At 41.3% G+C, this 24,630-nt stretch overlaps 1 protein-coding gene across 1 annotated transcript in view; it reads left to right on the forward strand.

Annotated features, from left to right (window-relative positions):
* Positions 1–24,630, forward strand: part of ARID2 (AT-rich interaction domain 2) — a 149,907-nt gene that overhangs the window by 113,483 nt on the left and 11,794 nt on the right. Inside the window, exons 16-18 of the mRNA XM_026648766.1 lie at positions 445–593; positions 22,830–22,968; positions 23,059–23,144. Coding sequence (XP_026504551.1) covers positions 445–593; positions 22,830–22,968; positions 23,059–23,144 — 374 coding nt within the window. The remainder of the gene's footprint in view (positions 1–444; positions 594–22,829; positions 22,969–23,058; positions 23,145–24,630) is intronic.

A 24,630-nucleotide genomic window follows, 5' to 3' on the forward strand; every position in this document is an offset into this window, starting at 1 on the left:
AGCAGAACAGAAAAGGTCTAAAGTATGTGACAAGTGTCCAAAAATTGTGTAACTCATACTTTAAACTACACTCTCAAATAATTAATAATATGACTCTTCACTACTCCTGTATAGTTATTGTTAATGTGCATGTAGATGCTGCAGAAGTAACCAAATATTGTGTTCCTCTGATTCATAATTCAGTATTTGAATTTGTGTTTAAATTACAGCAATTAAGATACCAGAAGAATCTGTACAAAACATAATTCAAGGGTTATCAAATAATATTTTCCTCTAGTTTCACTATTACATATGTTACCACTTACTCAAAATTCAGTGGGTTAAAATCTAAAACTTCATTGTTAATAAAGTGTAATATAAAAAGCAACAGAATAAACTGGAAAGTGTGTGTTTTTATCTTCTAATATGTTGTTTTAACCCTTTGTGTTTGAAACTTTTCTACAGAGCACACCTGTGACACCGGTACCAACAATGCAAGTACAGGGCCAGCAGATCAATTTGCAGCCTTCTTCATACCCAGCACCAAGTCAACATGGCGAGCAAGTGAAAAAACCTGGACAGAACTTCATGTGTCTGTGGCAATCTTGTAAAAAGTAAATAGCTCTTTTATTTAACAACAATTTACTAACATATTGCTGAAGCTCTTATTTGGAATGTGATCCCTGAAAGTACTATCTGTTCTCTTTCCTGAAGTATCTCTACATGGTATCAGTCATCTGATAAGAGAAGAAAATATTAAAATTTTATATTATTAAATATTAAAAAATTGGTTTTAATCTAAAGTTACTTCAGTTAAGACTAAAATATTTGTATGTAGTTATGTAAGTCACAATAACTATATTCCCTAATTTTTCTGCATTACAAATATAGGAACAGTTACTATTTTCTTGTTATACAGCTAGCTTTGAAACATGAAATGTGTTCCTTTCTCATATTTCCAGTTTTGCAAGGGGTGTGTACCTTTTATGTCCTAGTCAAACTCCTGTTTGGATTATGATTAATTTAGTACTATGGGGATTCACAAGCAATTAAATGAGACAAATCTCTGACTCAAGTTACTTACATTCTGAAATAGACAACACAGCAAGGAATGGTTTAAAAAAAAGAAAACAGGAACGAGGAAGAAGGGCATGCTTGGATGAGCATTATAGAAGTGTAAGATCATAAGCATATTGCTACACATGCTTCTTGAGAGTTCATTTTAAAATAATATATCAGATTTAGGTCAATATCTGGAGTAAATACGGGTGAAGGCTAGTGATTGAAAGATAATAGCAAAATGTAATGGTGACTTGGAAGGAAAGAAGAGAGATTGCATAACACGGGGTGGCACTGGCAGTGTCATGAGCAAAAGTGTGAGAGCACACTTAGCAGGAGACAAAGGGAGCATCAAGGGAGCAGAACTGATTTGTCAGAGTGTAGGGTATGCTCAGGGGAGTATCATGCAACTAGGGATGAGACGTGAGCAGGTGGAATTGGGATGACTCTGAAGGTGAAGATGAGGCATATGAATTTGATATGGAGGAATACTGAAAGCTAGTTACTGTCTACCAAAAATTTCCATGGTGACTTTAGTTTGATATTAGCGAGACAAGATGGGTGAGATAATATCTTTTATTGGATCAACTTCTGTTGGTGGAAGAGACAAGCTTTTGAACTTACACAAAGCTCTTCTTTGATGTGGTATTCTTAATTTTCTTCTCTAAGACATGATCAAAACCCATTGAAATCAATGGAAAGACATCAAATGGGTTTTGGATCAGTCCTCTGAATAGTACTTTGTTCTTATGTGCAGTTAAATAACTGCCATGTTTCCACCTCAGAGGTGACTGTGTTTCATTGGTAGGTGATATAATTCCTGTACTTAAAAAGCTTTTGAAGGCCTTTGAGATCCTTTAGAATGACAGGTACTATATAAATGTAAGATAATATTATGGACCATTATATAAAGATGAATTCAAACTATCTTAGAAATGTCTTCTCTTTTTTTCCCCCTAACAATAAATGTATCTATGGAGCCATGCTCCTCTACTGATATGATCTTGAATGAATGGCATCCAGGATCCTTATTAATTACTTGATTAGCAAAGACTTTCTTTTTTTAAAAAGCTCTGCTATTCATTCTGGGTTGCATATACTACAAGTACAGTATGCTTTGATGAGTAATCCTTTGTTCCTTTTTTTACGATGGTGTTTGCAGGAGCCATACATCCACAAATTTGTTTCTCAAACATCATCTTCATTCTGGTAGCTTTTCACTGTTAAAATTGACCTTTAGTATCTACTTTGTTTAAATATATGTTTTGCTACATTTTCTAAAAAATAGTCTGTCTATATATTTAGTGTTAGGTTATATTTGATTTATTTATTTTATTGAACAGATCTTTCTCTTGTGTCTGTGGTTTTTATTATTAGTTTTCGGGTGTGGTCCTGCAGTTTTCAAAGGTCCTCTAAAGTGCATTTGGAAGATGTAACCGATACTACTACTTTGAGTGGCTCTGCATCTTTACACTTATGGATACTGTGTCATCTTGTGGTGCCTTATGGTAGAACCTTGTTCCCAGCAGTGTCTGTTAGAGCACTCTCATAACCCCAACCCCTCCTCTTGGCATCTCCCAAAGTCCTGAGAGCAAGGATATATAAGGGACTGAGCACCCTTTACCACCCCAGTTCCTTCCAACCACATGCATGGACAGAAGTGAACCACTCCAGTATCTTTGGATCCAGAGTCTTTTCTCCTTGATGTTAGTTTATTGGGGTTAGTTAGTTAGCTTAGTGTAGTTTGCTTGTTTGTTTGTTTTGTAGGTCAGGGTTATAGCGGAACCAAAGCTGAAGAAGCAGTCAGGTTTTAAATGATGTGCATCATGCCCAGATGTCTTCCCAGTGTCAGACGACCATGTGCCTCAGGTGCCTGGGAGAAGGCAACTCTCCTTCTGCCCGTTCCATCTGTTGGATCTTTATGCCCAGGACCTGCAAGGATAGGCAAACTTGTCTACAGATCCTGCCACTTAAGGAGGCCATTGAGACCAGACCCTCTGGATCAGGGTGGTTTTGGGATCCAGGGTCCAAGAAACCTCCAACTCCTTCCTTTCATTACCTAAGAGAGTTTTACCCCCAGTCCTCTTATTTTTTGGCTATTCAAAAGCACCAAAGTTACCACAGCCGCCTTCATATCAGTCATCATAAGAGAAGGCATTTTAAGTTGTAGTCTAAATCCAAACAGCCTGCCATCTCTGTGATATCCTTGTCGCAAAACACCAGACTGCAGATTTGATGGGACGTTCAAGAGTCAAGAACCATTCAGTCAGGATCTTTCTACCCTTTTGTTTGGAGACAGGCTAGCTCATTTTTATTGGCACTTGGAGATGAGTTACAATGGACCAATGGTTTCTAGAAATGATATAAAAGGGCTGTGACATACAATTTGAGAAACTACCCCCTAACAATTCCACTCGCCTCTCCCTTTTCAGGGACCAATTTCACAAGGATATTCTTCTTTCAGAAATAAATAATTGCTTCTGACGGGCAGTCGAAACGTGCCAGAACATCTCAGAGGTTAGGGAGTTTATTCACAGTATTTTCTGGTACAGAAGAAAGATGGTTGGAGGGGTTCATGTAGTCTTGAATTTAAGGAACCTGAACAAGAACACCTCTACCCCGATATAACGGTGTCCTCGGGAGCCAAAAAATCTTACTGCGTTATAGGTGAAACCGCGTTATATCGAACTTGCTTTGATCTGCCGGAGTGCGCGGCCCGGCCCCCGGAGCGCTGCTTTACCGCGTTATATCCGAATTCATGTTATATCGAGGTCGCCTTATATCGGGGTAGAGGTGTACATTTGGAAATTTTGGATACATATGTTAACCTCTGCCTCCATAATCCCTTATCTTTCCTTTTAGATTTGTTCACGACTCTCAATTTAAAGTATGCATATTTTCACATTTCAGTAAGTCTCACTCATAGCAAAAACCTTGAATGCGTGGTGGCAGGATGCCATTTCCAATACAAAGTGCTGCCATTTGTCCACTCAACAGCACCCTGAGTATTTACAAAATGCTTCTCTGTGGTAGCGGCTCATCTGAGAAGGCAAGATATTTTTGCTTACGTTTATTTGAACGATTGGCTATAGAAGGCCACTGTGTACAAGGACCTGTTAAGCAATATTGCTGTTGCAACCAAACTATTCTTGGACCTGGATCTTCTCATTAATACCGCAAAATCAAATCTATGCCGGACTCAGAAAATTCTGTTAATAGGTTCTATACTGGTGCAAGGGAGGGCCTTTGGACCAGAGGACTGGTTTCTGAGTTTGAGGCAGTGTATTTGCGATGCTCAGGAGTATCCAACTCGAAAAAAAATTTTTTTTTTCTGGGTTTCATGCGACAACTACATATGTGACTCCTTTTGCCCATCTGAGAATGAGGCCTCTACACCACTGGATGTCTCATGTTTATGTTCAAGTCGGGAAAGTTTGTACTTGTGGGTCATTATACCTCCAAACACCTTACTTTCCTTGGAATGGTGGTTAATTAATACGAATGTCCTCAGAGACATTCTGATATCTGAATCATCTGGCTCTTCAAGGACATTGTCTCATCAGGAGAAGATTCTGCAAATCAATGTCTTGGAGTTGAAAGCCATTCATTTAGCCCTCAGATCTTTCCTTTTTGTGTGCAGGGAACAGTGGTGCAATTAGTAATGGGCAGTACTTCTGCAATGTGTTATGTCAACAAGCAGAGGAGTGCTCACTTTTCTCCTTTTTGTGCAGAAGCAATAAGGTTATAGGATTGTTGCATCCTCCACAGTGTGTTTCCAGTGGCCCTGCATTTGGCAAGAGAGAGCAGTGTGACTGCAGACCATCTCATCAGACGCTGTCTCAGATGTATGAGTGGTCTCTGAAGAACCAGTTGGCTCATGACATATTTGCTGGATGGGGTCAACCAGATGTGGACCTGTTTGCAAGAAGGTTCAACAAGAAGTGTCACCTCTTCTGCTCCAGAGATGGCAGGGAAAGCCAATCTCTGTCAGATGTTTTGCTTTTTCCCTGTTCCATTGATCCACCAAGTGGTAAGGAAAATACATCAGGATAGAAAGAGGATGATTCTCATTATCTCAGCTTTCCTGTGCCAGCAATAGTAGATCGATCTCCTCCAACTGTTTGGTGGAGTCTTCATGCATCTTCCTCGGTCACCAGATCTGTTGTCTCAGCAGGAAGGGAGGATTCTTCATCTGGACCTACAGTCCCTCCATCTGATGGCATGGGTGATTGGACTTTGAGTCTATCTGATCTTCAGTAGTCTTGTTTCTTGGCTGTTAGACAATAGGCTGATTAATACTAGGAAGCAGTGAACCAGACAATGTTACCGGTCAAAGTGGCCCAGATTTGTGACTTGGATGACTGGCAAGGGCAGTTCTTCTGCTTCAACATCCATACTCTGTGTTCTGTAATATTTGATGTTTTTAAAATCTGAAGGGTTATGTAATTCATCATTAAGGATTCATTTGGCAGCCATTTCTGCCTATCATACTTTAATTGATGGTAGATCATTGTTTGTACATAATACTACTAAGATGTTTATGAAGGGCGTGTCTAATATGTACCCTCCGTTGAGAGAAACTGTCCCTTCTTGGCATTTCAGTTTGGTTCTAGCCAGGCTGATGAAGCCACCCTTTTGCTGAGTGTTCTTCACATTATTTTATCTATTAAAATGGCTGTAATTGTTGCTATAACATCTGCCAGAAAGATGAGTGAACAGAATGCTCTTATCGCTGATTCTCCATAAAGATAAGGTTGTTTGTTGGCTTGATCCCAGGTTTTTGACAAAGATGGTTTCTGATTTTCATGTCAACCAGTCCATCAATTTGCCCCCCCCCCCCCCCGATCACATTCTAATAAGAATGAATTGGCTTTGCCTACTTTAGGTGCAAGGAGGGCCCTGGCTTATTATTTAGACATAACTAAAAGTTTTCATAAATCATCCTGATTGTTTTTATTTTGTTTCTTGTACTGAAAATCGCATGGGATATGGCCTTTCTTTTCAGACCATTTCAAGATGGATTAAGCAATGTATTGTTGAACATTATTCCTTGGCACAGACTCTAATACGTGGGACAATATGACCACATATCATTAGAGCCATGGCAACTTCTTTTGCTTTTCTTAAACAAGTCCGTTCTGTGGAGATTAGCTGAGCTGCTATCTGGAGTTCTGTTCATACTTTCTATAAGCATTATGCTTTAGACTTGACCTCTAGGAGAGATGCTGGATTTGGTAGAGAGGAGTTGCAGCCTTTATTCAGTTAGGACTCTGTCCCCGCCTCCAGGTTATTTTCAGCACTGCTTATCGGTTTATTCCATAAGTGGGAATATGCAGAGCCGCTCGAAGATTAAACAAAGGTTACTTACTTGTAACCAAGTTATTTGAGATGGCTCTGCATAGTCGCACTTCCTACCTACCTTCCCCTCTTTTGTCAGAGTGCTAATCGCTTACTGTTCTCTGGCATTGCAAGTGATAGAGGATTCTCTGCTCCTTATATAGCCTCACTCCTGGGACATTTTGAGATGCTATGGGGAGGGTCTGAGGGCCGGAGAGTGCTCTAACGGAAACTGCTGGGAGTAAGTTCTACTGTAAGGCACCACAAGGCGGCACAGTACCCAGAAGTGTGACTATGCAGAGCCATCTCAAAGAGCTCAGTTACATACTTTAATTGGAGTTCTTTGAGATGGCTCTGCATAGTGTCACTTCTGGGTACTGTATAATAAAACCTGCTGTATCTCTGACCAATTGGTTAAACAAACTAACACGATCTTATTGTTTGGACTATTAAAGCCTTCGTATTGTTTTGATAGGTTAATTGTGTACCTTTCATTGGGCTACTGACTGAATGCAAGACTCTTGCAATGAAGTCCAAAAAGAAGAGGCGAGGTTATTTTCTAGCTTTCTTGAAAAACAGAAGTCTTGTTAAACATGACAGGCATCTCAGCTGAGGATCAAAATCTTTGGTTCTAATTTTCAGCAGAATTGCTTTAAATTGTTTTAAATGTTGAGTTGAGGGAAACTTTTAATACCATATAGTGTATGTCTCCATATGTGCTTAACTCAGACTCTGTAAATTTCTACTGCTGAGATTTACTTGCCTCTCTTTCCTTTCTAGGCTTCCCTTTCTTTGTTAGAATATCATAATTGATTTAACATTCCCACTGCTGTTCTGTTAGTGAGAAATGCTTTGGGCCAACTTCTGCTCTGTTACATCCTTGCAACCCCATTGGCTTCATTGTGGTTGCAAATGAAAGTGGGGTGTAAATAAGGACAGACTGTGGTACTCTGTTAAAGCTTCGAATGTTGCAAAAATTGCAATGTTTCCATCTGAATAAGATTCAACATCTCTTTCCATTCTCTTCAATTCAGGGATGAAAAATCTGTAGTCTAGGTTCCACCTATTGTATTTCACTGTTCTTCTCCAGTCCTTCAAACTGTGTCCCAACAAAAATTAGGAAAATTCAGTCTTTATGATTCTAATGATTTTTTTTTAAAAAAGCAGATATTAAAAAAAAAAAAAAAAAAAAAAAAAAAACCCCACAAACATCAGATGCCATCTTTATACAATGTAAAGGAGCAAGAAAAGGTATCTTTAATAGCTCATAACTAGTCCAGACAATAAGATTGTGTTGGTTTGTTTAACCAACTGGTCAGAGATGGAGCAGGTTTTACTATTTCTGATCATCTCAGTGAATTTTGCTCCTGAGAGCTTAGACCAGGGGTAGGCAACCTATGGCACGCGTGCCGAAGGCGGCACGTGAGCTGATTTTCAGTGGCACTCACGCTGCCCAGGTCCTGGCCACAGGTCCGGGGGGCTCTGCATTTTAATTTAATTTTAAATGAAGCTTCTTAAACATTTAAAAACCTTATTTACTTTACATACAACAATAGTTTAGTTATATATTATAGACTTATAGAAAGAGGCCTTCTAAAAATGTTAAAATATATTACTGGCACGCGAAACCTTAAATTAGAGTGAATAAATGAAGACTCGGCACACCACTTCTGAAAGGTTGCCAACCCCTGGCTTAGACAGAAAACCATTTTGTGTATTAGAGAAATGTGTCCTAAGTACTGCTTTACTACTTGTCAGGATTTCACTGACTGCTTTATTATGTTAACTGAAAGAAATTTACCATCTAATATAGACTAAATAATTGTCTCCTCTTAAGCTGCAGAAAAACTACTTTGAATTCCTTCTAGATTTGTCAATGTGAGCTGGCTAAATACTGGGGGAAATCATTCATGATCATTTTGGTGGATTAGAAATTGAATTTTGATTTGCCACATCTTCACCCCTTTTATATTCACACTTCATGAATGTTTATGTGAACAAAGTCTTGTTTGTACATACGTTTATGGAAAATTAATTTTGTGCCATAGTTGACATTTCTTTTCTGACCAAACAAAATTAAATCAAAAAGGAAGCGTAGTATAGCAAGCATTTTAGGCCTTGTTTACACTGGAAAAATGCATCATGTTAGGAAAAAGTGTTAACAAACACAATGTTACACAACTTAGCTCTTACTATGGAGAAAGGCAAACTGTATTTAAACCCTAGAATTTCTCCATTTGGCGAGAAGATAGACTGCACTAGTGCTAGATTGTCTTTTGTGATGTCTGCCAAGTGCCAACAACAGCCAAATACTGAGATAGTGTGTGTCTCATTCTCTGGATATATCTTCACTGATAAAAGAAGCCTGTTTTTACTTTCAGGTAGCTAGAGTGAGATTACTCTCTTAGTGTAAAATCCTCATGGAGAGATTGTACTGATAGTTTTCATGTTGATGTGGTTAAATGAGGAAACCTCAGGTAGAGTGTAGTGTTGACCTTGACTAGCTACACTGAGGTAAAAACTATAAGTGCATTGTTTTCACTAGAACATGAGTGGCCAAACTTACTGATCCTCCGAGCCACATATGATAATCATCAGAAGTTTGAGAGCAGGGCGCACCTGCTTGGGGGTTCTACCCTGCGACAGGGTGGTGGGCCTCAGGGCTTCAGTCCCATGGGAGGGGCCTGCCAGTGCTCAGGGTTTCAGCAAGAGTGGGGTAGAAGCCCTGGGTGCACACACCCCAGTCTGGTAGGTGGAGAATGGGGGGACATGGAGGACTCCGCGAGCCTCACTTTAACTGTAAAAGAGCTGCTTATGTCTCATGAACCTCAGTTTGGCCACCCCTGCACTAGAATTTTGCATCATTAACTATCTTTAGTTAGCTGTCTCATTGTAAAAACACACTTCTTTTAGCAGTGAAGGCACAGCCACATTCTCTGTGCCCCCCTCCACACACTAAAGTTAAATGATTTCTGGAAAACAAGCAGCATGTGTAATGCAGTGAAGAGAAGCAGAGTCATAGAGTTTAAGGATAGAAGGGAACACTAGATCATCTAGTCTGACCTCCTGTATATCCCAGGACACCAGCACCTGCACACTAAGCTCAACAGCCAAATGAAATCAAAATATTACATCCCATGGAAGATTAGACTATTATGTGCCACAGGCAGAGAACAGAAGAGACCACCAGTGCTTGGGGCCCTGCAATGGCAAGGAAATTATTAAATGAAATATACCATAATCCTGGCAAGTGATCTCCACCCATGTGATGCAGAGGAAGGTGGAAAAAAACCCCAAGGTCACTGCCACTCTGACCTGGGGAAAAATTCCTTCCTGATCCCACATGTGTTGATCAGTTAGACCCTGAGCACATGAGCAAGAACCAATCAGCCAAGCATCTGAGAGAGAGAATATTCTGTGCCACCTTAGTGCCCTAGTCCACCCAACCTAATGTCCCATCTCCAGTTGTGGCCATCCCTGATGCTTCAGCGGAAGGAGGGTTTTTTTTGTTTTGTTTTGTTTTTGTTTGTTTTTTAACCTTCCAGAATACACTAGTGGGGGGTGGGAGGGATCCCTTCCTTACCCCTATTGGTGGCCAGCTGAAATCCTGAAGCATGAACTTTAGGAACATAAGATGTAAACTAGAATTGGGCCCCATTGCTGCTGAACCTTGCTGCCTATTATCACAAGCAACCCCCTCATACAATTGCACTCATAAATTTGTCTAGCTCTCTCTTATAAGTAATTAAATAGTTTGCTCCCACAACTCCTATTGGGAGGCTTTTCCAGAATCTCACCCCTATGATGATTAGAAACCTCCTAATTTCCAGCCTGAATTTGTTCATGGCCAGTTTATATACCTGTTCTTGTGCCAACATTGTCCTTGAGCATATACAGCTCTTCACCCTCCCGTAATGTGTTTTATAGAGAGCAATCATATTCCCTCTTAGCCTTCTTTTTTTTTAGACTGAACAAGTCAAGCCCTTCCAGTCTCCTCTTATAAGATAAGCCCACCCTTCCCCTAATCATTCTAGTAGCTCTTCTCTGCACCTGTTCGAATTTAAATTAATCTTTCTTGACCATGGGTGACCTGAATTATACATTGTATTCCAAATGAGATCTTAGCAGTGTCTTGTACAACAGCTTTAATATGTCCCTATCTTATACCTCACCTAATGTATCCTAGGATTGCATTTGCCTTTTTCTATCAGACCAGTAGAGTCCACTAGCATTTTTATCTCTTGAGTGTAGATTCTTGGAGAATATTTTATCTTTATGGAAAGGAAAGTTACTTCCCTATGAATATAGTTGCCTTTTATAGCCTTTTATAGCTATACCTATAGTTACACAATGACCCTTCCCTTCTGCCTTTTTGGAAGTTGATTCATCCTGCTACTTAGGTTAAGGATTAGGTTGAAAAAGAACCTACATTCACATGAGGAAATGTTATGCACAAAAGCTTAACCAACATCTTGAGACAAGTCTTTGTTAATTAAGCATTGGATCTACTCTTCGTTCCCATGCAACAAAAATCATAACTCCAGCATGTGTATCTGTAAATGATACTGTACTAAATTTGAGAATTCTTTGGAAGGTGACTCTTCTTTACCTGATGTACCCATAATGACCTATTTTGTAAATAAGCATTTAGATGGTAGTTTAAAGGTACATTTATCAAATAGATTATAACTGCTGCTATATATTGTATTTTAAAATATGTTGTAAAATCATTATGAAATGTTGCTACTTTGTCTTTGGTAGCCACTTTACTGAGTTAACTCAGCATTTTAATTCTTTTTTAAAAAATCATGAAAAATGTTATAATCTTGCCAACTTTTATTTCTTTTAAACCTAATATATTTGGAGTTAAAAGGACATTTCAAACCATTAAATGCTGACATAACTTTGAAATACTTAAAATAACTTGGAGAGAAATTTTATTTCTTACAGATTTGTGCTGTCTCAGCTTTGAACACAATTTTACAAAGAATCATAAGAATCTTTATATAAACTAGACTGGTTGTTCCATCCAGTCCAGTATCTTGTTTCTGGCAGTGGCCAGTACCAAATGCTTCAAAGAAAGGGGCAAGAAACTCTAAGGGACAATTATGTCAGAACCTGCCAATGGTTAGCAGTTCTTACGCACTGAAGCATGAGGATTTATAGCTCTTCTAATTTTTTTTGTCCTGTCTAATCAGACTCTGGCTATTCTCATTATCTTTATAAGGTCCCAATCCTGCAAATACATACATGAGCAGTCTCATTAATTTCAATAGGACCAGACTCATGCATAAAGTTAAGCATGTGCGCAGATGTATGCAAGATTGACACCTTAGTGACTATTCTAAGTTCTTGGCCTTAATGATATCTTGTGGCAGTGAGTTCCTCAGGTTAGCATTGCACTATGGAAAATTATTTCCTTTTTCAGTTTTAAAGTTGTTGCCTTTCAGCTTCAGTGTTCCCTTGTTCTTGTTTTACAATAGAGGCGAAATGGAAGCACCTGATCTACCTTCTCTGCACCATCATTTTATGTACCTTTATTATATTCCTTCTTACTAATTTTCTTCCTAAACTAAAGAGTTCCCATCTTTTTCAGTTCTCTTCATACAGAAGTCTTTCCATGCCTTTAATCATTTTCACCACTCTGTTTCCACTATATATTCTTGGAGATAAGGTGAAGAGAACTAAGAACTACATTACTGCTGAGGGAATTTATATGGAATTTTAATCTTTTTATAGGATGATATTCTTCAAGTAGAGTCCCTATGGGTGCTCCACTGTAGATGTGTCTGCGTCCCTGTACTGCTGAGCAGAGAACTTTGGTAGCAGTGTCCATTCAACCCGTGCATGTGCTGCTCCTCGCGTGCCATGAGGCTAGCCACTGTGCATGGGCAAACCCTCCTCAGTTCCTTCTCAACCACCCTTGGCTAGAGAGAATTATAACTGTCCATTTGTGGATCATTAACTCTTTTAGAATTGCTAATTTTTAGTCTCCCTTGTAACCTCTTGTCTTTCTTTACGTTTGTTAACATTTTATTTTGGCCATTGCACCCCTCCCCCCCCCCCCCCCCCTCCAAAAAAAAGTAAAGGTCTTTGGCCTGGTCTACACTAACCCCCCCACTTCAGACTAAGGTACGCAAATTCAGCTACGTTAATAACGTAGCTGAATTCGAAGTACCTTAGTCCGAACTTACCGCGGTCCAGACGCGGCAGGAAGGCTCCCCCATCGATGCTGCGTACTCCGCTCGCCGAGCTGGAGTACCAGCGTCGACGGCGAGCACTTCCGGGATCGATCCGGGATCGATTTATCGCGTCTTAACCAGACGCGATAAATCGAACTCAGAAAACCGATTGCTTACATCCGGACCCGGATGTAAGTGAAGACGTACCCTTTGTCTTTCGCCAACCTCCTGAGAAGGGGGACCCCCCTGGACAGAAGATACTTGGCTTTCTGTCTTCAAAAAGTGCCTCAGTTAAAAGGAATCTATCCCAGTGACTGGTGGACACTCTCAGTGCGTTCACGCCCTGGGAGAGAAACACATTCCATAGAAGTGTAGCTTGTGTCCACAACTGAAACCCAGATCCAGGAAAGACAGAGAACTGAGGCTCAAACTCCTAATCATGGAGTAAGCCCTTCAACTTCCTGAGTCTCAGTGGGAGCCCTCACCACAACCGTCTACTTCAAAGGAGGAGAGCCCAGGGATATGCCCGTGAGCCACTCACATAAGGCCTCTAAGAAAAGGTCCGTGAGTCCCCATAGCAAGTCCGATCAAGCTGAAAATGATCTCCGACTTGTTCAGCATCATCGGTACCGATGGCATCGAAGCTGTCTAAATCTGGTACCCCTGGCACGCGTGGTACCGGACTGACTGAGCAAGTCGGGTTGCCTAAGGACCCAATGGGCACAGACAAGGAATTACTGGTACCGTTGGGGTGCCAAAAACATAAGATCCACCCCGGGGAAAGCTCTGTTGGTACAAACATCGACATCAGTACCGCCTGTGGTACGCCAAGCACCAATGGGACTTGCTGTCAGGTCCACATCTCCAACACCATTGGTACAGGCATCTCAGCACTGACAACCACCACCAGTACTGATGCCTTCCGCACCGCCAGACTTACGGTGTGCAACGGATCTTTTGGTGTCTGATGCCCCGGACTTTCCTCTGCTCAGTATCAGGGCCCCGGCACTGGGTTAATCCAGAGCCCTTGACTTGCCAACAACTTCCCTTTTCATCGTCAGGGTCAGAAAGTGAGCAAAAGGACATGGTTTCCTGCTGCTCTTCTCACCTGCCCAGTTTCACTATTGACATCAGGCATATCGTGCTCCTGATCCACAGCCTCCCTGGTTTGGTCAGCCATGATACCAACCACCAGGTTCCTTCCCATTGCAATGGCCATACTCAGATCTCTGGCAGGCTGAAAGACAACAGGCCCCCCTTCCCTCTAGTGTGACCTACCAGCAGCCGAGGAGGCACCCTCCTTCAGTTGCTACCTCGAGGGCTTCTGAACCCCCAGAGCAGGCAAGGGAGGAACTGGAGGCCGAAGTTGAGAAGGAAGTTACTTCTCAAGCCCACTTCTCGTCATCATCACCAGATCAGACAGTGTTGCCCCCTCCACCATCTATGGCAGCTGACTTTAAATTGTTCCAGGACCTGGCACAGAGGGTGGCAGAAGCTTTACAAATACCACAGGCTGGTGGACATTTTACATTCTTGCACCTCGTCCAGAGGCTGTACAGAGTCCTAGCTGTGGTGGCTGCCCGTCTGAGAAGACAAGTAATCCAGGCATATCCCTACTTAGATTCATAGATTCTAGGACTGGAAGGGACTAGCTGGTATGGGGAAAATCCTCTCTCTCTCCCCCTCCCCCCCCGGTAAGTGACTGACTCACTTCAAAAGACACTAAATACCTTTGCCATGCTCGGAATTCAGGTCAACAGAGAAAAATCCACTTCGACCCAGACTCAGAGCACACACTTTATCAGGTCACTGTTGGATTCTAGGTTGCAGAAGAATGTACCTGCCTCAACGGAGGTTTCAGACTACGTTCATCCTCTTCAACCAACTTTAGACTCATCCCAGCATACTGGTAAGGACCCACCTCACTCTTGGGGCATATGTTGGCATTCATGTATGTGGCCCAGTATGCTAACCTTCACCTTCGGCCCATGCAAGGGTGGTTAAAATCACTGTATCTACCAAACAGACAAAGTATGTACCAGGCGGTCACAATTCTTCGAGAAACGCGTCCTCATTAGATTGGTTGATGAATCCAACTCACACTGTTCAGCACAGCACCTTTTTCAGTGCCTCTATCAACAAAGACTCTAATTATGCATGCATCCTTTCAGGAGTGGTGAGAACATCTCAACCACCTGAAGATTAAGGGAAGTGGTTTCCACAGGAGTCCACCCTACACATAAATGTTCTGGAACTCAGCGCTGTCTGACTGGAATGCAGGGCTTTCCTGCCTCTCATCCAAGGTTGATGATACACATGCTGACAGACAACACTCCAACAATGCACTCCATCAACAGGCCTGGGGGAGCCAGAACCTATCCCCTCTGCCAGGAAGATGTACTTCTCTGGGACTGGTGCATCTGTCATCCCTTTAGTCTGATAGCACTATACCTCTCTGGCCTGAAAAACACACTTGTGGACCTCCTAGTAGAGACTTCTTCAGAACCTCATTCCTGGTGGAGATTCCTGCTAGTGGACCTATTTGAAACATGTCACAGCAACAAGTGCCCACAGTTCTATCTCAGGGGAGGAGCAAGCCCATGTTCCCTCTCAGATCCATTTCTCATCCAATGGGCTCCTGGTCTGATGTATGCCTTTCTGCTGTTACCCAGGGTCTTGAGGAAACTGACACAGGATGTAGGTCTGGTCATCTTGATAGCCTCAGCATGGGCCTTTTGGAACTTGAACATTGTGAACCTGACAATGTGATGGTGACCATCACCTTACCAGTGACTGTAATTGTCTTTCTCTGAGATGTGTTGTCCACTCAGAGTCCTGCTCTTAGTGGATTCTTATTGGCAAAAATATAAGTACAGGTTGTAGCCAACACACTGTTCATGCCCTTGGCTACGGGGAGTGAAAGGGTACTTGAGACACAGGTACAGCCCAATGGACACTTCATTGAAAAGTATCTGATCTTGCATGCATGAGGCACATGTGCACCAAGAGTGGCATCTTTATGGACAATACATCTCTGAACCACAGTTACTGTGAGGTACCTAATGTTCTATCTAGATGTTGTTATAATTCTGTTTTTTAATTGTTGTTTCAATGTATTTTCCAGATACTGAAGTAAGGTTTACTGGCTTCTACTTCCCAAGTTTACCTCTTAACATCTCTTTCAAAGATGGGGTACAAACATTTGCTACCCAGCAGTCCTCTGTTAGAGTTGCTTATTTTAAAGAGAAATTGTATATATTTGTTTGCAGTCCAGCCACTTGATTCCTAAATCCCTTCAGAGCTTTTGGATTAATAGTCTCTAGTCCTTGTGACATGTTGCTCTTGTAATTTATCCATTTGTTCCTCCACCTTCTCTTTTGACACCTCAGTCTCAGACAGTACCTCATCTTCATCTTCATTATGCGAAAAGCATTTAGGTAGGTATTTCCTCAAAATCCTCTGTAATGAAAAGTGATGCAAAGTGATCATTTAGCATCTCTGCCATGTCTTCATTCTCCTTATTTAATTATTCAGCAACCTGGTAGTCAGCAGATATATGACATCTCCTACAGGCTTCCTGCTTCTAATATACTTGAAAAATATTTTGCGGTTTGTTCCATCTTTGTCTAGTACAATAGTTAAAACTTTCTAGAAGTGAAGTTTATTATAAAAATACTGGTATTAACTTAGCTGTTTTACTGGATTGCAAGTATAGAACAAGAAGATTCTTGTAAATTGATCATTTGCCATTGATTGGTCTCATTCACTTCTCTTAGCAATTTTTCCCCTTCAAATATTAGTACACTCTTTTTTGTGGGGTGTTTGGTGACATTTAATTAAGCAATAAGATATAACAAGGGGTGAATTTTGGTGTAATCATTTGTACCTGTTTCTTTGGGTGTGTTCCTTTAATTCACATGGAACATAAATGAAAATATCTGAAAAATTAAATCCTTAAAAATATTTTTGCATAAGACTGTCAGCCTGAAGATTGTAATATGTTTCTTTCCCTTCCTACTAACTTGGCTGCTGGGCTCAATAACATTTCAGAAGTCCTCTGTAGTTTAACTTACAATACTAAACAGGGACTATTTAAATATTATTTAGTGGTAGTAGTGTTTAACATGTATGCTGTGGTAGTGCCTGAAGGTCACAATCAGGTTGGGCCCCATAATAAATGATTGTCCCTGCCCCCAAAGAGTTCTGATTTAGCATCTGAAGTGAAAATAAAGGTATGTCTACATTACCCACATTACAGCACGGCAGCACTGTGATGTGGGCAGTGTAGACGCCAGCGATTGAAAAAACAACAACACCCTGAACGAGCGATGGTAGTGTTGTCTATACTGGCACTTTTCAGCGCTAAAACTGTTTTTTCACACCCCTGAACGACAAAAGTTTTAGCACTGAAAGTGGCAGTGTAGACACAGACTAAATCTTTAAAGCTTCCCACTGTACTGTGAAGCAGTCAGTCTGCAGCAGAAATGTTGCTTTTCCCTTTGAAGTTCAGCTGTCTGCAAGTACTGTTGTTAATTGTGAGCAGCTTAGTTTCCACCTGTGGGAAAGAGATGAGCAGCTGCTTTTGAATTGTTTTATATTAAAAACAACAGCGACCTAAATTGGGGAGGGAGATATATTAAAGAAACTCCAGTACCTGTCAGGCCATTATAATAATCTAACAAAGGGGTAAAAAGCTAAACAAAGAGAGAAATGAGGAAATAAGAGTTGAGGCAAAACTCCTCTGTTGACACCATTCTCAGCAACTTTGTTTTTATTGATGTTGTTTAAGGAATAGACGTTACCCTGTCTTTTTAGTCAGGATTCTAAATAATTTTTTTATTTCTGAATAAGATAAATCCTGCCAGTAATGTTGTTGTTATTCGGTAGTTTAATTCTGTTCTAGATTTGGTGTAATATAGTGGAGCCCTGCTATAGTAAAGTACTTTTCCTCCCTCAACAAAAAAGTCAGTCAGGATTTCTTTTAGGTCTTATCAACACTTCAAATAAAGTAGTGTTAGGGGATCCTATTAGAGTGTGGATCTCCACAGCAGTTAAAATTGTTCTATTTACATAGCATATGCAGAACATAGCCATGTCTCAAACCCTATTACAGCCTGTGGGGACATAGTTAAATACATTTAGATTCTGGCCGAACTACAGAGATGAAATCCATTTCAGCCATGGCAAGGAATGTCCATATTGTAACTAGATCCCATGACACAGTTGTAGTTGCATATGGAGCCTCCATGCCTCCCACTTTACCTTGATGGTGGTGGAAGGAGCTCTCTCCATCCCTTCATATTGTAGGCGCAATCTGCTGTTTGAGTCTGAAAGTCTGTATTGTCACACCCTGCTATGAGCCAACTGCAGCAAGACAAGGAGCCAGAAATTCCTCCTTTATCTTCTCCTCAGTTTAGTGGCAAAGTTTTTTCTTCTCCCCTTCCCTCAGCAAGAGCAGAGTGGGAGGGGGAAGATGATAATCCCTTTGGAATGTGGAATTTGACACCTATCTAGAAGATAATTGCTGTATTATAGGGAGTTAGCACAAGGAACCCAGTTTATAAGTGAGAAAAACTTCTCTGGGTGAAATAAATTCTCTCTCTGGCAGACTAGCACCTGTGTGGGGGTGGGGAGACTAGCAGCTGTACAGTTGGGTCTACATACTAACTACAAATATGTACTCACTGGATCCAACATCAGCCATGTTGTCCATGAGTTTGCAGATATTGAGATGAGTGCAGGTAAGCTAGGCTGCAGTTCATCTGTAGTCACTAGTGAATCATTTGCTTCAAGCACCTTCACAGAGTAGTGAAGTATCAGAGGGGTAGCCGTGTTAGTCTGGATCTGTAAAAAGCAATTAAGAGTCCTGTGGCACCTTATAGACTAACAGATGTATTGCGTCTGACGAAGTGGGTTTTCACCCACGAAAGTTTATGCTCCAATACATCTGTTAGTCTATAAGGTGCCACAGGACTCTTTTATCAGAGGGGTAGCCGTGTTAGTCTGGATCTGTAAAAAGCAACAGAGAATCCATGCGTCTGATGAAGTGGATATTCACCCATGAAAGCTTATGCTCCAATACACCTGTTAGTCTTAAAGGTGCCACAGGACTCTCTGTTGCTTTTTACAGGACTCTTTGTTGTTTTTCACAGAGTAGCTGCATTCAGTGTCTCTGTAGGATTCAGGAATTTAATTTGGGCAGATTCTGTTACTCTTAGGTACATCTAGATTAAATTTTGTTTTTGTTTTTTTAAAGCATGTGAGCTAGCTGCATTACTGAGTTTTAAAATCTGGTTGAGGTGATAGTTCATCTCAACTGACACATATTAAAATATAACTTTCCTGTCTACACTGCAATTCTAAAATATGGTGATTAAAATGTGTTAGCTAACATGATTTAATAAAACACTCTTTATCTATTCTAGACAACATATCTTACTCATATTGAGTAACACTTTACTCTGAAAATAGCTCTCCATTGATTTTAATAGAGCCGCGGAAAGAGTAAGGTACTTTTCAGCATGTGTAAAGGGTATGAGAATTTGGCCTTTTATAAGGAAAGTGAAGCTTTGCATGAGAATGAAAGTTTGTATAAATATATTGTAGAAATTTGGGACTTTCATGACATTTAACAATAGGTGGAATTTTGCCATAACAGAGTTCCCTATAAATGGGTACCCCTATATTACATGAAATCTCTTCCCCTGCCCCTCTCATTCCCTCTTAAAACGTAACTCGCAGGCATAGGTGCTGGAACTAGGGATGCTGGCACACCCCCGGCTTGAAGTGATTTCCATTATATGCAGGGTTTACAGTTTGGTTCAGTGGCTGACAGCACCCCCACTATACAAATTGTTCCAGCACCACTGTTCCGATATATGCCATGCCTGTGTTTTCATCTGGGAGAACATTTACAAGTATGTTATGAAACAGACTATACCATACTAGACATTATAGTGCAAGTAGTGGGATACCCTTTAATTACAGCACTGCAAATAGCAACATTTACTTTGCCATATTGTATATGTTAATAGAATATGCCTACGGTTAAAAAAAATTCTTGCTTTCTATTGGATTTTAGAAAAACAGTTAAAATTAATGTTTAATTAACAGTTTAATCTTGCATAAGAAGCAAAAACTGAACGTCAATGAAACCTACACAACAGGCATCCCCTGTCTTAAACAACCACTTTAAAGTATCCCCAAAGTGTCCCTTTGTTCATTCTTTAAAGGCCCATCTCTACTTTGCAACACATTTTTTTGGTCCCTTTAATTGTCAGTTAAGACATGTTTCAGTGCTCAGTACGTAGTCTTCAGCTATGGCTATATTAGATTACATTATTAGAGGCAGGAAAAATTTCTGTGTACTAGATGCTGTTCACACATATAACAATGAGCCCGCCAGTCCCTGAGTTGAGCCTTTAGGTACTACCACAATACAATTCATCATCATAGGGACAGTCCCGATATTTGGGGCTTTTTTTTATATGGGCTCCTATTACCCCCCTACCCCTTGTCCTGATTTTTCACACTTGCTATCTGGTCACCCTATCATCATCATGATCAATATATATATATATATATTTTTTGTTAAAGAGGAACACAATCCCTATGTGGTATTTGCACTTTGTGAACCCTTCTGGTAAGCTTGTCTAACATTATTTTAATGGAAAGCTTACTTATTCCAAAACTGAAATAAATCAGTCTCTCTTTTTATATTATGTGGATTGTTTTTATAGCTTGTTTTTTCTGAGTCAGGTGTAAATTCCTGCAGATAACATTAAAATGCCCCCTTGTGGCAAGTAGTGGTATCTCAAATCAGTTGCATTGCCCAAGTTTTAATATTTTCCCTCTTATAAAATGGCTTAAAATGATTGAGTTAAAGTATATATAACAGTTATGTTACAAGGCTGTTTTGAGATCCCTATTACACAAAGATGTTAAGAATAGTAGTTTCTATCATACCACCAAATTTCCTCCCTTTTGTGTTCAGACCAGTAATACTATTTGAATATTTTTTTTATAATTTCATTTTGTTTATGTATAAACTTATTCATATATACTCGTTCATTAGCCCATTTGTTTATAAGCCAACCCCCCAAAATGGATAGGTAAAAATAGCAAAAACGGTATGACCCTTTCATAAGCCGACCCTATATTTCAGGGGTTGGAAAACTTTGGCTCTTGGCCCATCAGGATAAGCCGCTGGTGGGTCGGGACGTTTTGTTTACTTGGAGCATCTTCAGGCATGGAGCCCCTCAGCTCCTTGTGGCTGGGTTCGCCGTTCCCAGCCAATGGGAGGCGCGCCACTTCCCGCAGCTCCCATTGGCTGGGAACAGCGAACCGCGGCCACAGGGAGCTGAGGGGCTCCGTGCCTGCAGACGCTCCAGGTAAACAAAACAACAATGTATTAGATATTCAATTCAATGATTCCATAGAGCAGGGCTCGGCAACCTTTCAGAAATGGTGTGCCAAGTCTTCATTTATTTGCGGTAATTTAAGGTTTCATGTGCCAATAATACATTTTACATTTACAGGGGCCGACGGATGGAACCCCAGACTGGCAGCAGGCTGAGCAGACCGGCAGCTGGGATCCCAGGCTGGCAGCGGGCTGAGCCGCTCAGCCCGCTGCCGGTCTGGGGTTCCGGCCGCCGGCTCCTGCCAGCCAGGGTCCCAGCCGCCGGCCCCCTCAGCCCACTGCCGGCCCGAGGTTCCATCCATCCAGGCTGGCAGCGGGCTGACGGGGCCGGCGGCGAGCTGAGCCACTCAACCCGCTGCCGGTCTGGGGTTCTATCCGCCGGCCCCACTCAGCCTGCTGCCGGCCCGGGGTTCTGTCCATCCAGGCCGGCTGCGGGCTGAGCTGGGCCGGTGGCCGGGACCTCAGGCTGGCAGCAGCGTGCCACAGTAAATCAGCTTACGTGCCGCCTTTGGCATGCGTGCCATAGGTTGCCGACCCCGCCATAGAGTTTAAAATCATCAAATTTTGGTGTAGACCCATTTATAAGCCGACCCCTGCTCTTTGATGCATCACTTTTTTACCAAAAATATTCGGCTTATGAACGAGTATATACGGGGTAGTCTAAAATTAAAAAATCGGACTAAGGAAAAAAATATCATGGAACTGAATGAGAACTAATAGGCCTCAAAGATTCATTCTATCCTAAAAAGGGCCCAGTCCTTATAACTTCATATCTTCAATGAGTCTCTTTACTATTTAATCAGTTTATACTCTGGCACTACTCACATGCCTAAGTTAAACAACTACTTAATTTGGGGGCATATGTGTATATTTTAGTTAATTTTAAAACCAATGTTAATCTTCATTGATGGTAAATATTCACAGCAATCCATTTTTAAATAAGTCTGCATGATAAACCCAGATGGTGTCCCATTATTTGAGCACAGTCTAATTTGAATCAGCAGGCAAAGCTTTTAAATATTGTAATTGACTGCAATAAGTCAGCTTGACAAGATTGCAGATATGCATACTGAACTATTGAAAAGCTTATAAACAAAGAGTTAATATAATGTGAATGGCAGTTGTTTACCATTTATTATTTAATGTACATGCAGGACAATATCTACTTTCAAACCTATAATTTAAAATAGCCAAAAGATTTTTATAGCTGTTTTAATAAAACAAATAAAATTGATTGTATGCTGAAAACTTCTAAACCAAGTTTCAGACAAACAAGTTGTAACAGGAGAGTTACTGAAAAACAGTTTTTACCCTGACCTATTGTTCTAACATTGTTAACAGATATCGTTATATTACATAGAAGACTGCGGGATCAATGATTTCATATTTCTGCTTGCTAGTCACGTTTTAAATGTTCTCAGTACAAGTGCTGGCTGGTCAGAAAGAATCCAGGAAGGAGAATATATGAAAGACAACCACATCTGTAATACAAGGTGCTTGACAGCTTAGTACGGTAGTCTGTTTGGATGTACAGAGAGTTTAAACAAGTAGTCCACGTTAAAGCCATTGGGATCAACGCATCAAGAGGAAAAATAATGCTTAAAATTTTAAATAATTGGATTCAGCCAAATCAAATTGCCCTTTATTGGTATTTAGGGATAATGGACATGTACACACACTCTTGGAAATTGTCATATTTACATATGGAAATTACATACATTTTCAGTATGTAATGCATATGTCTGTTGATAAGAACAAAAGTGTTAGCCAGTATTGGATCAAAGGTGGTATTGCTGCTTTAACATTAACCAAGCAAAAGCAATTACAGCATTTTTTACTTTTATACTTTTTAGGTGGTTTCAAACACCATCACAAGTTTTTTATCATGCAGCAACTGAACATGGAGGAAAAGACGTCTATCCAGGGCAGTGCTTATGGGAAGGTTGTGAACCTTTCCAGCGGCAGAGGTTTTCCTTCATTACCCACTTACAGGTACATATTTTCTCACTATTCTTTTGTAAAGTAAAATGTGGAATTTCATTGAAAAGTCTTCAGGTACATTTTTTTCCTTTTCCTAAACAGGATAAGCACTGCTCCAGAGATGCTCTACTTGCAGGATTAAAACAAGATGAACACGGACAAGCAGGAAATCAGAAACCTTCCAATAAGTAAGAGACATGATCTTCGTTACTGATAGAGAAAATAGAGTCAGAAATCACTGGAAGAAGGTTGTATATTTATAATTTGATTTATCAGGTGTTGTTCTAGATAGAGCAAAATATAGTAATCCAATATGCAGTGATGCATAAAATATAAATATAAAATAGGCAAGAGAAATGAGTGATTGTGACATCTGAGAGAAAAAGTCATACTGGTCATGTAAAACACAGGTGAAAAAGCCACATTGACGTTCCAAGAGCAATTGAGGGTCCTGTGCCTGAGCAGTTTCTGCGTTTACATCAGACTGTTGTCAAAGAAAATAGTATTAATTAAACAGAGGAAAGATAAACTACTTTAGGAAGAAGTTAGGGTAATGAATATGTAATAAACCATGAAACTGAGTGTGATCAAAGGAAACCCATGTCACTTAGTTCAGGGGATCCTGATACACAGCCGCCCTAATATGAGCTGCTCAAACATTCTTATAATTTTGGGGGGGGGGGGCAAAGCAAGGGAATATTGGGGGGGTCAAAGCAGTGAGGGGGAATGTGAGTGTGTATGTGTTGGAGCTGTGCAGGAGATGTGGAGGTTGGGAGAGTGCAGCGTTAGGGCCTCTGCCCCTTTTGCCTTATAGTTGTGCTCTGGCACAGCTACAGAGGAGCCAGCACGCCCCAAGATAATGGCCCACGTTATTGCAAGGAATTGTTTAAACACCGTTTTTTGAAAACTCATTGCCTTCAAAGAGACCTTTGCTGTCTGGAAGCTCGGAAGTGCTCACTGAGCAGGACTGTAAGGAGGGAAAGTAGGGCACCTTCCCCTCCAGTGTTGTCTTGGTGGGAAGTGAAGCCATCTGTGCTCTTTCTGGTCCCCTATAAGCACCCCCACACAATTCCTCCTAAGGCCAAGAGAGGGGGCTCCAGGCCTCCCCTTTCCTCCTCTGCTCCCCAACCAGGGCAGGAACCTAGAAATCTCCACCTTCCCCAGGTCTACCCTTCCTTTAATGCTGATGTTTCTAAAGGAAAATAGGTGGTCAGAGCAGTGCAGGAGGGTGTAAGGAGGAAAGGAGGGGTCTGAGCTGTGCAGTGAGGATGTGAGGGGCTTTAGTAGTGCTCCCACAAACCTCTCCACCTCCATACTCTCTTTCTTGTCTCCTTGCTTAAAATAGGGTTACCATATTTCAGCAAGCAAAAAAGAGGACGGGAGGAGCCCCGCCCTAGCCCCGCCCCTGCCCCTTCCACTCCCTCCCACTTCCCGCCCCCCTCAGAACCTCCAACCCTCCCCCTGCTCCTTGTCCCCTGACTGCCCCCTCCTGGGACCCCTGCCCCTAACTGCCCCCCAGGACTCCACCCCCTACCTAAGCCTCCCTGCTCCTTGTTCCCTGACTGCCCCCTCCTGAGACCCTCCCCCCCATCCTAACTGGCCCCCTAGGACCCTACCCCCTACCTGCCCCCTGACTGCCCCAACCCTTATCCACACCCCCACCCCCAGACAGAC

Source organism: Terrapene carolina, unplaced genomic scaffold (genome assembly GCF_002925995.2).
Source record: "Terrapene carolina triunguis isolate 2854851 unplaced genomic scaffold, T_m_triunguis-2.0 Scaffold68, whole genome shotgun sequence".
NCBI lineage: Eukaryota > Metazoa > Chordata > Testudines > Emydidae > Terrapene > Terrapene triunguis.